This window comes from Siniperca chuatsi, linkage group LG23, assembly GCF_020085105.1.
Source record: "Siniperca chuatsi isolate FFG_IHB_CAS linkage group LG23, ASM2008510v1, whole genome shotgun sequence".
In the NCBI taxonomy this organism is placed as follows: Eukaryota; Metazoa; Chordata; class Actinopteri; order Centrarchiformes; family Sinipercidae; genus Siniperca; species Siniperca chuatsi.
This window is the reverse complement of record NC_058064.1, coordinates 6,192,111-6,209,635: the sequence shown is the minus strand read 5'-3', so window position 1 is coordinate 6,209,635 and position 17,525 is coordinate 6,192,111. Positions and strand designations below refer to the sequence as shown.

The 17,525-nt window shown below is 38.8% G+C and overlaps 2 protein-coding genes across 3 annotated transcripts in view; one reads left to right on the top strand and one right to left on the bottom strand.

Moving 5' to 3' along the window:
- lin7a (lin-7 homolog A (C. elegans)) overlaps nt 1-5,949 on the top strand; it is a 34,272-nt gene extending 28,323 nt beyond the window's left edge. Inside the window, exons 5-6 of one of the 2 annotated variants that reach the window (XM_044186618.1) lie at nt 198-409; nt 3,825-5,949. In XM_044186618.1, the coding sequence (XP_044042553.1) occupies nt 198-409; nt 3,825-3,849 (237 nt within the window). In that variant the 3' untranslated portion in view covers nt 3,850-5,949. Of the gene's footprint in view, nt 1-197; nt 414-3,824 lie in introns of both variants that reach the window. The other variant, XM_044186619.1, reaches the window with a different exon arrangement.
- A 4,165-nt stretch (nt 5,950-10,114) lies between these two features.
- Nucleotides 10,115-12,497, bottom strand: myf5 (myogenic factor 5). The gene is made up of 3 exons (XM_044186708.1): nt 12,026-12,497; nt 10,969-11,041; nt 10,115-10,668 (listed from the first exon to the last, which is right to left on the bottom strand). Exons 1-3 carry the CDS (start codon nt 12,476-12,478, stop codon nt 10,472-10,474), a joined length of 723 nt encoding a protein of 240 aa, XP_044042643.1. The 5' UTR covers nt 12,479-12,497; the 3' UTR covers nt 10,115-10,471.
- Between the last annotated feature and the right edge of the window lie 5,028 nt (nt 12,498-17,525).

Sequence of the window (17,525 nt, the reverse complement as noted above, 5' to 3'; positions counted from 1 at the left end):
CAGAAGCACTTCTCCAACCGCTAGAGAGACTTGAATAACACTGACTGTAAGCCTGCTCGTTTTCACATAACATCACAGGGTATTAAAAATGGAGGAAATATTCATTTTTTTTCTGAAGAGGAGTTACTATTTTTAAAAATATATTCAAATCAGCTTCCTTTAAAATTCCACTCTCTCTGTCTCCAAACCCCCTGCAGAGCGTGGAAGGCGAGCACCATGAGAAAGCAGTGGAGCTGCTGAAGGCGGCCAAGGACAGTGTAAAGCTGGTGGTTCGCTACACCCCCAAAGTGCTGGAGGAGATGGAGGCTCGCTTTGAGAAGCTCCGTACAGCCCGGCGGCGCCAGCAGCAGCAGCTCCTCATGCAGCAGCAGCAACAGCAGAACCTGACCTCTCAGCAGAACCACATGTCGTAGGTGAGGCGCTTCATTGCTTTAAGGGTGAGGGGTGGTGGGAGGGAGTGTATCCAAGGTGATGAAGCCTATATGCTCTTTTGCGTCTTATCCTGCTATACATTCATACAGCTCCATGCATTTACATTAAGTAGTTGCCCAGTTGCGAGGAGCTAAGTGCATTGGTTAGAGTCTTGACAAAGGTTGCTTAGAGAGGGAACGGTGTTACTCAACCACGTTTACCGCCTCCCATTTCCACAGCCAGTCCTGAGTTTACACCAGAAAACTTCAAACCAGTCACATACCTGCTTCTTTAAAGGAATACTCAACATTTTTGGAAATACGCTTATTTGCTTTCCTGCTGAGAGTTAGAAGAGAAGATCGATACCACTCTTTTATCTGGACGCTAAGCTACTCTCAGCATTAAGACTGAAAGCAAGGCAAGGAAAACAGCTAGCTATGTCCAGAAAGGTAAAAGATGGACACATCTGAGAGTGGTAATGATCTTTTCAAGAAAGTGAATAAGCATATTTCCCAAAATGTCAAACTATTTCTTTACAGATTCCTTTAACACCTATATTACCCACCACCCCAATTATGATCAATTACTCATAGTGATTTAGAATTAATCTTAAAGTTCACAAAATGTCCACAATTTTGCTGTTTTCCAAAAAAAGTAACTCATAATTGTGCATCCATCAATAGGCTCTTCTGTTCTAAAATCACTGTAAAGCACTGCCTCCTGTGGCTTATTATGTTATTTTGGCTTACAGTCCCAGTCGAACCTGAACTGGACTAAGGTCAAGTCAAGATGCGCACAGATTATTTTGAGCTTCAACATAGATTTATTTTTTATTTTTTCATTTGAGTTTTCAGTCTACCTATGCTATTTTAGAACTTGTGGGCAGTAAAACAACCCAAAAAGGGATAGTGGATGCAGATATCCGCATACAGTGTTACCTTTTATCATTTTCCTCATGAGCATGTGCAAAGCCTTGGACTTAGACCTTCCAGCTATTCCTGTTTCAAGGTGACTGGGCTTTTTCTGTCAGGAAATCCTGCTGGCAGAGTTATTAGCATGTGTTAAATCTCTTCAGAAAACAAACTTTTACTGTAAAAACCTTTTTATAATCTATGGCTTTTTATGTATTAACTTAATTCTTTGTTTCATCATTTCTATTATATTCATTTTATTTTATGTCACTTCGATTTTTTTTTACTTTATTGATTATGAAACAATTTTTTTTTATTAAATGTGGTATAAAACTGAGTTTTTAAAAGTATACATTTTACAAGCATACAGCAAAGTATAGAATATAGTGTAGATGGGGAGAGGTGAAGTGGAAGCAGGCTCAACTCCTTTTATTCGCCATGCTCTGCTTTGCAATGCAACCACTTTTATTGGCTTGTGTGCAGGTAGCAGGCATTTACATCCCAGCACGAAGCCTAAAATCTCAGTGGTATATTTTGCAAACTTAGCTGCTTGTATCGTCTGTGCAAACCATACTGCTTCTGCAATGCTCTGCCAGTGATTCTGTTGTAAGGGATGTAAATTATTCAAGCTTAAACCAATTACATCTGTGCCTCAATCTCTACAGGTACGTGGATAAGTAGATACAGCCTTCAATGCTGTTACGTGGAAGCTACAGCTGGATGGAGGGTCTACATACCTCTAGATACTATTTTTACAGTCCCAATTTAGAACAAAGCTCCGCACTTTCAGTCAAACTAAAGCAAACTCACATTTTCACCGTGTGAAAATAGCTAAACTTAAATGCAAGAAAATTTTCAAACACTAATCAGACAAGCTAAATCATATCATGCTACGGTTAATTCTGCCCAGACTTGTCAAATTATTCCCTGACGTATTGGAGGCGGGCATGTGTCCAAGATCTCTGTGGCACTGCCCGTTTGATGCTAAATCCCCCAAGCCTATCTCTTGTCTTGCACTTGGCACAGCACAGCTTGGGAAGGTATTTAGGAGCTTGTAACAGTGTGTTGTGGTGGAGCTACAGACAGGGAACTGAGCAGGGATCATGTTTTATCAATGCTGGCATGCTGACCGCAGAGATTTGCTTTGGCAAGAGGCTACTGACCAAGTGACACGCACAAGCAGACAAGAATGCAACATAAGCCACTGGTTTGCCTGGTATTCATCTCTCTCTCTGTCTTTTCACTGTGTCTTTCTTCTTCTCTCTGTTCACCACATGGCGAACACAAATGCCAACATTACACAACTAGCAGTAGAGAAATTTTGATGACAGCTTTGATCTCATGATACAATAATAAGTAGATTATGATCTACACAATAGCATCACGCATTAAATATATGTAAGAAATACTGCTTCTGCTCCTTTTTAGAGTTAATGTATTATTTTAGAAAAGTATATTAACTGCTCTGATGTTAATGGAGGTAATTCAGGCAAGGTGACCCTGCATATATATGCAAAGTTTAATGACTCCTACCACATCAACTAGACCCTATGTAAATTTTCATAATAAGTTTCAAGTCAACATTACTTTTTGGTTTTACATCCATCAGTTTTTCTTATCTCGCATTATCGAATGTTTATTGCTGTAGTCAGAAAATGTATCACCCCACATTTTTTGAGCCTGTGTAGTGGGTATAGCTGCGTTGTGTTGTATTCTGGTTCCCAGGGTTTGTCTTTCAGCAATTTATTGCAAGACACCAGCATCAACCATTCTATAATTGTAGCAAAACAAAGCATTCTTAGGTTCTCTCTTGCATATATGCTCTCTGTGCCTGTTTAACACAATGAACGAGTCACTAAATGCCCCATGCTAGCCACCTATCACACATGCCTCGACAAACTTCTCTTCCAATTAGCAAATTTTTATAGCAAAAACATCAAAAGTAAACAGAGCTAAGAAAATGCTTACCTTCTCAGGGAAAAGTCAAGAGTGAAAAGAGGAGGTAAAGCTACCAGAAATGCTAGATATACAGTTCATAAAAAGATATCAATTTCTATACTTCCTGTTGAAACACAGAACCTTCCCTGTCTACATGGTGAGCTATGTTTTAATGAAGGAATAACTTTGTGGCTTCCTTGTATTTGGCAGGACATTTGGGTAACGTGGTGTTGGCATTAGACGGTGCCTTAAAAGCGGGTTTGTTATGCCAAAAGCGAGAGAGTTGGCATGCCTGATATGCACACACACCCAGAACAGAGATCACAGAGTGATCTATTGTACCCAGACACGCTGAAAGTCAGTGATAATTGATTTAGGATTTGAAGCCGTTATGAGACTAAAACAGCAATTAAAAACTATAATAATTTAGTAAAATCATTAGGCAATGCAGAATTAGCTTGATATCACTGAAGAAGCATCAGTGCTGCTCTGTCTTTATCTCTGAACTGTCAGCGTGCTCTAAGGCATTGCTCTCAGTCTGTTCCTCTTTTTTATGATCTGCAGGTTGTTCCAAAAGAAGAAGAAGTGAAGGAGAGCGAAAAGGTGGATCTCAAAGACCATCTGTTTGTGTTGAGGATCCTAAAGGAGTTTCTCCGTCGTGGAGCAAAACCAACAAGTAGAAGATTCTTTTACTTACTCTCCCTTCCAGTGTACCACCGATTACTGAGCAAAAACAAAGAGAGCCATTTGTCCTGAAATTGGTGCTTTGAAAAACAAGTATGTGGGAGGCTAGCACTGAAAGTCATCCATTTTGACTTTGTATTCCCTTTTAGAAGTTGGTCTCCCGGTTGTGACTCTTGCTGAAACTCCCTTTCTTGTGTTTGTTGTTTTGTTTACAGTCATCCATTTTTGATTGCTTACCGACATCCATTGCACCGTGGCACCTTTGCCATTTTGCCATAGATCTCATTTGTGCAGTGGTGTTTCTATTGATTCTTCAACTGGTGCTTGTGTCTCTGTATGAATGACCATTGGTTTCTTCTTTTGTGTCAAACTTGTCCTGTTTTGGATAAACGTGAACTCTTTTTTACCTTCTATATTGTAGCAGGAAAGATTTTGTATCTTGTAGGTTTAGCAATAACACACATTCTTCAGTTTTTACATTTCACCACTAAATTCATGATCAGATACAAACATATATACAGAGTTTATGGCATAGGTGCAAATGTAAATCACTGTAAAGCAAACTGGGTCTTATGTAGTGAAAGGCAGCTTCTTTGTCCAAATCTATCCTATGTGCCATTTAAAGAGATTATTGATTTACAGGTGGCATGAACAATTAATGTGCAATAACTGCGATTATTAACAGACTTTGTAAGCTACTCCAAACTGAGATTTATCTAGAAAATATATGTGACCAAGAGATTTTAACAAGGTTCAAATCAATCCTCAGAAATGTTAACTGTGTCCTATTCCCGACAGACAAACAGAATGTCACCAGTTTGCATTTGAACAGTGGGAATTAAATCTAAATATGCTAGAATTATGTTTATTTTTCAGACTTTATTTTATAGTTTATGGGATCAGAGATTTAACATAAAGTTTTATTGTTCCTTTTAAATATTATGTATTCTTTCTATGACGTGCAGATTATTATTTAAAATCTATTCATTGTACTGTATAACAGCTGAATACTAGCACATAGTTCATGTGGATCTGTCTCCTGCGTTTCTGTTTTGACAATCATTTTAAGAAGTTATGAGACTATGTGTAATGTTTCACTTTCTCTTTTCCTCTGTACCTGTAAGGGAAATCTGTTTTTTTCTTCTCTCTACCAACCCAGTAGCAGAGCTGAAGTGGTAATCCGCCATGTCTGTGTTTGCTTTTCTATCGTCTCCATCTTTGGTGCTAAGCGCTTGTTTTGTGTTTTGTTTTTTTTGCACTGCACTTCCCAGAGATCACTTCTTTGTCAATCTTTGCATCTTGTGTTTCCTGTTCTTTTTCATTTTCTATTGGTGGCGCTCTTTTCTTTGTTTGTTCAACCATGCAGGCTTTACCGCTTAGGCTGTTTCTTCTTTCATTTATCCCAAACAAATCCAAAACATAAAATGCATCACTTCCTGTATGCTAGAGGATTTTTTTCCCCAGGAATGACCATCCAGGCACTGCATGTTAAGAACAGTGAATTAAAAACTGTCATGAAGTTGCATTTTCATGAAAATGTTGCTGATTATTACTTTAGAATTGCGTCATGGATTTATTGACAGAAAGTGAATTTTCACCTTTAATCATTTCTGATCTACATTACAGCTAATTGTCCAGCAGAGCAAAATTCTTCTACATGCATAATATGTGCCACGCTGCCAGATATCTCCATTTCCTAAATAACCTGTTAGCACTAAGGTCACTTAATGCCAAAGCTCTTGTATTAGGTCACTTCTGTGCTCAGGTTTTATTGGATATTCAGAAGTTTTTGTCACTCACTCACACTTCAAGCAGAACATCTCAATACAACAGATCCCTTTTTGTATCTTTAAATCACAGGTACTCTTTCTTAATTGACTTAAATTTTTGAAGCTGGTGGTCCTGTACTTACCGTAAAGATAAAAGAAGACAACAAACTGTTGATATGCAATTGTTATACATACTATATTTGTATAAATAAATCTATGTGCTTGTGTACAGTGAATGCTTTGTCGATCCTTCCTTCATATCCCATATTACATCTTTATGGTATCATGTAGTATTTAGTTGACTGTGAACAGGAGAACCAGCAATTATGTCAGCAGTTTGACACCTAGAGAGGCATTGATTTGTTGCCTACTGAATAATCATTTACAAAGAAGTAGATAAAAAAATATAGATGGTTTGATTAATCCTGGCTACGTCTCTGACCTCCACAAAGAGATAAAGAATGATTTATTTAGAAAGGTTTTGGTGGGAATACAGAGTCCAGCAGATTGTGGCAGTGTGCACTCAGGTTGATAAAACTTCTGTATTTCCAGAAAAATTACAGAGGACATGACCTCACTCTTCAATGATAGCTACGGCCCCTTGGTTTGATAGCCAGTCAGGTAACTACTGAATAATTACTGTATTGGCAAAAATACAGTAGCATGTAGCATAAATATAGACCTAGATACAGAAGTCACTAATTTACAGTAAAAACAATGTCACTGATTGCCTTTCAGTGATCAAAGTGCAGCTGCTGAAGGTGGAGTGATTAAACCTTGTGTACTGAAGGCTTGTCCAGGTTTTTAACCCTGGAACAGAAAGTCAATGGCCTTTTGTTAGCTCAATACAAAGAGCAGACACTGAAACTAATAAAGAGATTCTTGTTAATGGAAGGTATTCATCTCAAACGGTGACAGAAGCACAATGCACTGCTGTTTCTTCAACGTGCAACGTGTTGTACACAGTGTTTTGTGCAATAAAATCCCTGTTAGAGCTATTCTCCACCAAATAACCAATTCTACAGCAAATGACCATAGCCTGAGGTGACAAAACTCAACAGTCCAGGTGACATTAATGCAGGTGACAAATCCCTCACCTGTGTCCATGGCTGGTAATCAGGAGCAAAGAGAGCCTGAATGTAACACCTTCTCAGGATCACATAGTAACCACAATGAAAACAAAATGGTCATCTTTTATGATAACAAAATGTTCAGTTCTGATGTACTGGAGCACAGATGATTAAACTATATATGTATATATTCTCATCAGCTTCTCTAAGTAACACTTTCTAATATATCAAAGTTGTGAAAATAGTGTTCATCGCCTTCTTGACCAAGTGTTGTGGTGATTAAATGTTTTCAACACTCAAAGCTGTAATATCATCAAAATATCAGCAAATCAAAAATGCTTGGAACATAATGTATGTTTGAGCATTACTAACAGTTCAGAGGTATAACTACATTATATCATCTCCTTTTGTATCTTTGCAGTTTCTTGCTCAGACAGCTGTACAACATCACATATTCTGCCAGAGGGCAGATTTAATTCTCCAAAGACCCCAGTTTAACATTCATTATAAGATCAGTATTCCCCTCAAATATGAGAAAATGTATGAACTACCTTAAAGAGACACAATGTTAGGATTAGTACTTGGAGACTATAAATACTTCCCTGGGGTTTAAACCTGCCCATTTATATTGATAATTAAAATCCAAACAGAAGAAGCTAAATATGACTAGTCACATGTTAATGTAGGAAATACAAGAAACACCTCTCTCTTGTGGCCTCACTGAGTACTGCAGTAATGATTGTGCTTGCCTTTGAGTCATGCTATTCCAGAGTCAATGTATTAATAATGTCCATTCTCTGTCAAGATTCAAACACAAATAAATAGATAATGAAAATCAGATCAAACATTTCTCCCTCTGTAAATCTTTCATTTCCCCTTTATTTCATGCTTGACCTCAACAACCTTGATGTGAACTCGTAGTATGTTTTGTGTTGACACTCCGGGCTCAGTGAGTGAGTGATTCATGAATCACAACCAAAGTGTAGCCATGGAAAATTACATCAGTGACATTTTGAGTGTCATAGCTACGCAGCCGTGGAGGTTAGTGAAATACAAGCCGCTGCTGAAATGTCCACAATGTTTCACAGTACCCTGTAGCACAGAGACAGAACCACTGTGGAACTGCTAGTATTTGCCTATAGGCAGTGTTATACTCTGAGCTTCTCTCCAGTGGTAGAATAAGAAAGTACTGTTGGATAGATGGATGTACAGGCTAATGTCTCACCTGCTAACTCGTTTCCATGTGAAACTTTATTAACAATTTGAGCATTTTTACCTGACTAGCAGTGGTGGAAAGTAATTAAGTATATTTACTCAATTTAATTTTATGCTACTTTATATTTGTACTCACATACATGTCAAAGAGAAATATTTTACTTTCTACTGCATTCCATTTATTTAACAGCTTTAGTTGCTAGTTACTTTAAAGATTAAAATTTTACATAAAAAAATGTGTGAGCTTTATATATATGCTATATGATATATATTATAGATTAAACCACCCAACAGTAAATAAAATGATTAAAACAAGCTCCACCTTGACCAGCTACAACAGTAAAATGCCATTTACACATTAATGCATTGGCAGTAATAATCTGATAATCTAAAAATATATGCCAGTATATTCCTCACTGGAGCCATTTTTTGCATTAAGGGTACTTTTCCTTTTTGAACACAGGACTTTTACTTGTTAGTGTTTCTACATTCTGGTATTGCGACTTTTACTTAAGGATCTGAATACTTCTTCCACCACTGCTGACCAGGAATAGAAACAGTAATATAGCAGAAAAATTCTCCTATCATCAGTATTGCAAACAATAATAAGGAACATTATGGTCAAGACCAGAGCAAAATGATGATATACTGAGACACCATAAAAAGGAATCATATGAGAGGTACAAAGAAAAACTGAAATAGGAGAATATTTGAGAACTAGATATTTTTAGTAGTAGTAGTATTTATTTTATTTGTAATTTAACAAAGACCAACCAGTAGAAAAAGACATTATATGGAAGTAAATATGCTTCAGGTAGTAGAGAATGTAGTCATAAGAACAATAACCACAAAGGAAATATAGATTTTCAGTGTAAACATTGTGATTAAAAAATGCATTGCCTCTCAGAGACTATATACATATACTATATATACGTTTTACTTACAGCCTGATCAAAGACATGATGCAGTATGACACACATGTAACCCCCCCCCCCCGGTCTCACAGTAAGTACAATTAGAGACCATTTGTTCTCAATTCTGGTGTTGATGGTATAATCAAGGGTGTTAATGATGACTCACATTTGGAAGGAAAGAACAAACAGGTACACACACACTGCTGCCTCCCCCTAAACACACTCCTAGGCATATAAAAAGTACAAAGAGATACTAAAGCATGCTCAAAGTGAGACAAAATGCGTGTTTTTAATTTTTAAACTACAATATTTTAATTTGCTATTATTTACTGTTAACTTAAACCCTTGCTATGATTTTGGAAGAATAAAATGCCCTTTTACACTGCTGTAATCACTCATATGCAGTCGGCTACATGAGTGATTACAGCAGTGTCAAATGATTAATGGTATGAACTGACCTCTATCAGTTTCAAATGTGATTTCCACACCTTGTTAGCTGGAGACAGTCTAGACTGTCCTGGACAAGCCATGCATGAGACAGTCTAGTCACGTAATAAACAACTCGCCCTTTTATTTTGATAAAACCACCTATTTTTTGATTCATTATCATGCAAATGCACAAGAATCTGCTATCTTAAATGATTCTGTATTAAAGCGTATTATATTTTGATTTGCTTAGTACTTCTATTCCTTCTATTCTCAAGTGTGCACTGACGTGACAGTGAGCAGCTGTAATGAAAGAGTTTCCCCTTGGGGATCAATAAAGTGTTTCTGATTCTGATCTGATTAATTTAGCTGTTGTAATGAAAACAGATTATGCATTTTGAAAGTATTTTCTTTAAAAAGTTGCAAATCCACTAAACTATGACTAATCAGTGTTATAATGATCACAACTGCTTTCATCATTAGATGATGTGTTAACCCTGTTTCATTGCTTCAAAAAGAAAATCTTGTAAAAATGCTACATTAGTGTGAGATTTTTGGTGTCATTTTGATTTTTCTAATGGTTCAAAATGTTTTTTTCTGACTTTCATGTTTATGGTGTCTTCATTATTAGAGTGAACAACACAAGTCTTTTCACTGTTTCAGCTAATTTTACCTCCTACATTAACAGGATGATTAATGGGATATCTGAACACATGGTCACAAAGAAACAGAAGAAGAAGAGGAGCTTCCAAAGAAACAAATATAAAATACTCAGACTTTTATACAAAACAGTGAAAAGATTTAATGTTCATGACAACATGGAAAGTAAGAAATTAAAACAGCTTAAATACCATTTCATGTTGGAATAATGCAACATTACATTAACTGTCATAATTAAATATGTCTCATTGAGTATAATAGCATGTATAGAATAAATGGGCATTTACATTACAAATTTACAATCTCATGTACAATATAAAAGCTGCTTGCCACAGGTCCTCAGAAACAGCCGAGTCTCCTTCAGATTTGCACAAAACTAGTTCTTATCTCTTCTTGTTGCAAGTGCAGCTGGTGTTTGGTAAAAGCAGGGCGCCTGCCTGTGGCAATATATTCACGTCAAAGTGAAGTTTCCTTCACAGGACGTGGTAGACGGGCCTGGATCCGGGGCTCTCCGGCGTGCAGGGCTGCGAGTCGGAGCTGCCGGGGGAGAAGGTGGCCATGTCTCTCAGAGCCGCCGGTCCGCAGCTGGACTCCACTGAGGACAGACGGTCCACGATGCTGGAGAGACACTCCAGACTGGAGGCTCCAGGTGCCTTATCGCCCAAACTCTCTGATAAGAGGAAGACAGAGTCGGGATCAGTCAGGATTTCAATACAGGGATAATTCCACATATGACATGACAAGTATAAAGAAAACACAAAAAAAAGTTTTTATTGAAATGTTTTATCAGGGTTTTATGGGTTTTTATTTATTTTATAATATACTTAAATCCTGGTACTATAGGACTCCCAGAGGCAAAATAAAGCATACATTTAAAATAATCTATATTTCAGTTATTAGGTTTTTAAAGCACTATGCGGGCACAAAGTCATATTTTTATCAGGCTGCTGTTGCTGTCAAAAGGTCTTACCATTCTTCGCATATGAATAACTGTTGCTGTAGTTTGCATTCAGATGTTGCCACACTGGACTGTTGCTGTCAGCCTGCAAGGAAATGAGAAATCAAATTTACACTTGAATTCTTTTAAAAACAACAGAAATGATGTGTTATCTTTGTATATATAAATACATATGGGATAGGAAGAAGCAGAAAGAGAACAAAAACAACCAATGTCCTTCATGATATTCTGGACAGGCTAATAAATCCTGAATTCCAAAGTTATGGGCTTCTTTATTTCACATCCACCTTAGTGGCAGTGTGCACTCCCTTCCCCTGCCTGGCTCTGAGCATGGCGAATCGATTGTATCAGTGGAAGCAACACCAGTTTGTGCAAGATGACACTTTCTCCAAGTAAATCTGCAGAAAATCCTGGCAGCGGTGCAGAACATGCCGTCAGGATGGAATGCAGAAAAGCACCCAGTTTTTCCTGCCAGACTTCAGTAAGGTGGATTTAGTTCGGTTTATTAGGGCTATAAAGTGTCCGGTGGTGGGAAAGCCATTACTCCATCCAGCATTATAAGTTCTTTTGTATTAGCTGATACACTGTCACCTTCAGACTGTTGTTGAGAACAACTAATTCATTCCTGACTTGTAATAACAAGCATCACACTCAGAGGACAGAGATACATGTAAGACTACAGAAAATATGATTGTATTAAAGAATTGCGGGAGAGTATGACATGCATGGAGAAGCATGGTAATTGAGGTCTTGGGGCAAGACGAGCTTATTTGATTAATAGGTTTCTAAATTAGAAATCCAGGCTCTATTTTGAAATGAAATACCCTACATGGTAATGGGAACTAGCAACAGTGCACTGCCCTACATGTAAGACTCTGGAGATACTTTGGCAACAATAAAGGCCTTTTCAGGTAAAGTTTCCATAAGATGAAGTCCTGTCTTGCATGCAGTAGTAATTATTTCTCTGCCTGATATTGTATTGATATTAGAGCTGCAGCAAGGACCTGCAAGACTCTGTACAACCAGATGTTTGCATGAAGAGGCTGAACATGTGGATCAGAGGTCTTACCATGCCGTCAGAGCAGCTGGACAGTGGGCTCCCAGGCTCGGAGCTGCTCTCTCCAGGTAGGCAGTAGTAGTTTTCCACCTGCTCCCGTAGCAGGTCCTGCAGACTCTCGATGTACTGGATGGCATTGCGCAGGATCTCCACCTTCGGCAGACGTTGGCTGGGGTTGGCCGAGGTGCAGCGCCTCAAAGCCTCGAAAGCGTGGTTGACCTTCTTCAGCCGCCGGCGCTCACGCATGGTGGCGGCCCGTCTGCGGTCCACAAAGTTGGACTTGCGCTTGCAGGCCTTGCAGGCCCACTGGAGACAGTGTCCCGGCTGGTGAGGGGCTCCGGGGACCCTGACATGCTCATCCTCCTCAGAGCCATCGAGCTCCACGCCGGGGCCAAACTCCAGGCTGTCTGGAGATGAAGCACACGCTCTGTCGTAGTAGACCTGTGATGGTGAGAAGACGTCCATAGCTTGTTGAAGAAAGGAGTCTGAATGTATGGAAAGATGGGCGCAAAGGAAGCAAGGAGGGTAGAGGAGTGGGGTGAGAGAGAGGAGACCTCTGAGTGATATGAGGGGTCTGTTGCCCAGACCCCCCTTATATGCCCCTAGGCCAGAGCCCAGGGCCCACATTGGCCAGATCTAATTACCATGGCCCATTGGCCCAGCCAGAAGGCAGGCTGGGGTTAGTTGAACTCCCTCCCTGCCCCATCTCAACCCGCTGCCTCTCACCCCCCAGTACCCTGCAGAGTTTCTCACATCTGCATTTACTGGTGTTTTCCTACTCATCACCACTCTCTCCCTCCAACGGCCTTTCTCCTTCAAGGCCATGATGAATACAATGCTTGGGAATGTTTCAGGAGTGTGGGTGAACATTTGCAGCTTTAACCACCACGTGACCTGTTTTTAAATAGTCATAAGTGCTTCATTTTGCTGGATATATCTGTAACCGGCCTTCGGGCATCGTGTCATAGCTGACAATGAAAGTGACACTTAACTATGAAGACATAAATATTAAAGAGAGTGTGTTTTGTTTAGTCAAACTATGCAGAAAAAGAGGGTGACCACTTGTAAGAGTATGCAGGCCAATTTTTACGGTGGAGACAACAGCGTTGCAGATGCAGCCCAGCTGCAAAGGAAGGTGTAACATTTCAAGCCCTGCGAATTCACATTACTGTGGTAAGCCCCCTCTAAACACCCTAGGCTCATCACTGAAGGTGCTATGAATGAGGTGATCCCTGTTTGCCGAAGCTCATTAAAACAGTAATTACACAATTGACACCATTGCCCAATTCGCTGCACCATTTTGCCTCCAAGGACCAAATTTTAACCATTAAAAGTTATTGACGCCAGTCAAGTACTTCAATTCAGCACACAACAGATGGCCATTATGGTGCAGAAGGTTTTATTCAGGTGGAGAAATAAGGGTTTAAGGGGCTTTAAGCAATGAAGAATGCAAAGTTGTTTATAGTAAGGAAGTATCAGCATGGCTTTTATTTGGTCCTTTTTTAACAAAATGAAAAAATGAAAATAAACTCATTATTTAACTTTTTTTTACAGAGTAGGCTAAATCAAACCAAGACGTTTTAGACTTTAATCAGATGAAATTTTCTTCATGTTAGTAGTGACATTCTGCTTTATTCTGTTTTGTTGCAAGCTGTTGCTTCCAGAAAATAAAGATGGTGACGGTGTAAAGTGCACTGGAGTGAAGTTGAATTGTCTCCATATCTGAAGAATTGTTCTCTTTCAGAAGACAGAGATTGTCAGACTGAAAGAGGCTTTTGCAGTTCGACCCTGACGAGTTTAGGTAATGATGTCGTTGACAGCTTACAAGGATACAATGCGGATATTTCTCACAATGTGTCAAAACGTTTGGCGAGCCCCCTTCTCTGGGAACTGTGCGCACCTAAGAAAACACCAGTACCTGCTGCCTCTGAATTGCCGTCGGAGTTTGGATTAGGCACAGCTGAAGAAGACATCGGCTCGCCTGCGCTTGTAGCTGCTGAGAAGATCAAAGGCTGTTTATGCTAAGAACAACGTCGACAATGAGAAAACCTGGTATCAACCGATAGCTAATTGAGGCTGGAGTTAGATTGGCGCAGCACATGGTGTTATTGGGAATACACGGAGCTTATATTGGCGCAGTCATTGCGCACAGGCCGGTGCTGTGATCTGTGCGCTCGGCTGGTCTCTTGGGAACTCTCTGAGTTTGCTTTTTTGTTGTTCTCAAGGGTCAGAGACAGAGTTAAGTGAAGGGCAGGAGGTGATCTTTTATGTCCATCTTCCTCACGTCTGAAAACCTTATTTCTTCTAAACTGCCTCATGCTTTGACTTAATATGCTGCTTGTTTGGTGCAACACAAAGCCCCCTGACAGAGAGGCAATGTATCACTTACATTCCTGTAAAATAGATACCTCTCTAAAGCTCCTTTAGGCGAAATTAAACCCCATATTTAATTCTACATACCTACTATTTTTGTATATTTTAACTGCCAAAATACTGTTGGTGAAATTGGAGTTTTACTACAACTACATGTAACTACATAGAAAAAGACATATTTATTCAGAGGTCCTTAAAAGGAAAATCCCTGATGTGAATAAACAAAGTTTAGTAAAAGAAAGATACATTGTTTTTCAAAGCTTAGTCGTTTTTGTTCGAGGCTATTTCCTCCTACATAAAATCCAAGTCCATTTTACATTCCCCACAAGAATTAGTAAAACAAAAAAACATTTTGAGTGGCAACACCATTTGTTTGGCAGTGAGCAGAAAGAGGTGTACTGCCAGCCCTGATGCAGTGAATCCTTTTCCTAGCAGGATATTCAAGGAAAGTCTGGAAAAATTAGAGCATTCAGCCTCCAGGCTTATCCCCCCCTCCTATAACAGCTCGCCTTTCATCAGCTTTGCCTTCTAAAACACTACCTTCACAGCCAAATGAGAATTATATGGTGTCATCAGTAACACTGAAATCCCTCTAAAGTTGTAAAGAGAAAGTGTGGGTTCAGAGAGGGTGCTGTTTCTTTGTGAGGAGTGCATGCTTCCAATCTGATGGAGCAGACAGTAACGTTCAAAACCCAGCTGGATATTGAGTTTTTACAGCAAATACAACTCTTCTATTAGCACAAAATGCAGGTTTATGTACAGTATGTCAACAAAATATTTAAATTTTAGCCAGTAATAAGTACCCACGTTGAACCAAACTGTTCTTTTTCTAGGACAAGTTGTGACTGTTGAGGTCTATAATTTTGGTCAAATGCAGTCATTACCGAACAGACATTAAATTAGCAGATACCCATGGAGCTACAGAATACAATGAAGTAACACTGATATCAGATCAAGTGAGTGTGTAGGAGCCCATTAAAATCACATTACTGTTTAGGGATATCATGTTTCTGTCTGGTTTCTACAGAAAACAGGATATTTGGTAAAAGATATGAATAGTTCTTTTGAAAAGAGCCATATATATATATATACTCTATGTTTTTCATCTTCATCTTTTATCTCTTTTTCAGCTCAGTAGTGGAACAAGTATTCATATCCTTTACTTAAATATATGTACCAATACAAATATTTAAAAAGACTCCATGACATCTAAATCCTGCATTCAAAATTTTACTTGAAAGTACATTAGTATTTTTATTTAAAAAGTACTAGTATCAAAAAGTAAAAAGTACTTTGTGATTATGCAGAATGGTCACTTTTTAATTAGTATGTAATTTATATTTTTGGATTATTATCAGTGATACTTTAGCAGCATTTTAATGTTGCAGTTGGTCAAGTAGAATTCAGACTACTTTATAATATACAGTATACTAGCGTAGTTTATATCTTTAGGGTGAAATTATGATCTGAAAAGTAACTTGTAGCAATCAAATACATGTGGTGGAGTAAAAATAGTTTCAGTATTTCCCTCTTGTAACTAAATGTAGTGGAGTTGAAGTATAGCAAATATTATATAAGATAACTTTATTAATCCCCAAAAGGGAAACTAGTTTGCCTTGCACAGTGACAAATGACAAAAGAACATATAAAAGACTTACTGCCACAACAACTATAGTAACACTGCTGTAACATACAAACTAACATATATTCCAAGGGGACTGTAGTGTTGCTCAAGAGCCCACCTAGCCACTAAATTAAAAAACAAATTTAATACAATCGATCAATTAAGACCATAACTGATGCACCTGAAAACAGGACCAATTAAACAGGCAATAAATTTGAAATGAAACCTTAAAAATGAACAATTGTACAGACTATGAAACTTTATAAATTATGTCAAAACACATCTTTTATATCTCAGGAAACAAGCAAGTATCACGTTCATTCAAAGGTTTCAGAGCTGTGGGCACAAAAGACCTTCTAAATTGTTCTGTGGAGCATCTCGGCATCCTTAACCGGTCACTCAGCACACTTTATAGACACTAAAAATGCCGAAAAGGGGATGACCTTCTTAACTTAAGCTGGTTCTTTCTAATGACTTAGAAATGGTTTTGGAGTAAAGGTAATAAAGGTAGTAAAAGTAGTACTTTAAAGTAGTAGTACAGTACTTGAGTAAATGTACCTTACTTTCCAACATTGCTAAAGCTACATTCATGTATTTTCTTTAGGGTCCCTGAAATAGCTTTGTTTTCCCCTTGCTGGTTGTTACATTGAGGTCTTTAGCTTCTGATAAACCTGACAACACTTTGCATGGACGTGTGTGTGTATGTGTCTGCAGGCCTGAGAGATGAGGCAGAGTCCCAAAGGTCAACCAGGGCTTTGTGTCATCCACAGAGATCTGAGGGAGACCAGCACACCCCAACATCATCAACAAACGCCCCCCTCTCATGTCAATACATGACAAACAAGACTCAATGGATTTCCATGCCGTTAGCATCAGTCACACGTTTTAATAACTCGTAGGTAAACGCTTTGCCATGTGATGATGAAGCAAGTGATGATGAATTATGACCTAATGGCTCAGATAACTTCATTATCCCAATGGGCTTTGCACTCAAGCCTGCTGCCCAAGTTTCCATGTCCCCAACATATGATAGGAGAGGAGAGGAGAGGAGAGGAGAGGAGAGAGAGGAGAGGCACGCTGTGTTTGGAGGGAACTCGAGTTACTGCTGTGGGATCAGTCCTGCTGAAGGCCAGTTGGAACAAAGAGAAGCCGCCTGGCAGCAAACTATTCCAGGGCAGTGTAAACAGATTTTATGGACTTCTAATAGCCATGAATGCTGGGTAACTGGTAGATCCTGAGCTGGTAGTGGGCTTTTTCTCTTTTTGTGTAAAACATAGAGTTATTTGCTGAAATGGTTTTAACCACCATTTGTGCTTGAGGTGAAACTTTAAAGATGTCATTTTTTCATGATAATTGTGGTTTTGGACATTTCAGTGGTTAAAAAAAACGCATAACTATATGTGGTCTGATGCTTGTATTGCCTCTGTGTGTCAAATACAATACAACCCTAGAGGAATGGATGCACTTACCTTTCCAGCATGCCCTTGAAGAATGAGAATACAGTGGTTTAGAGTA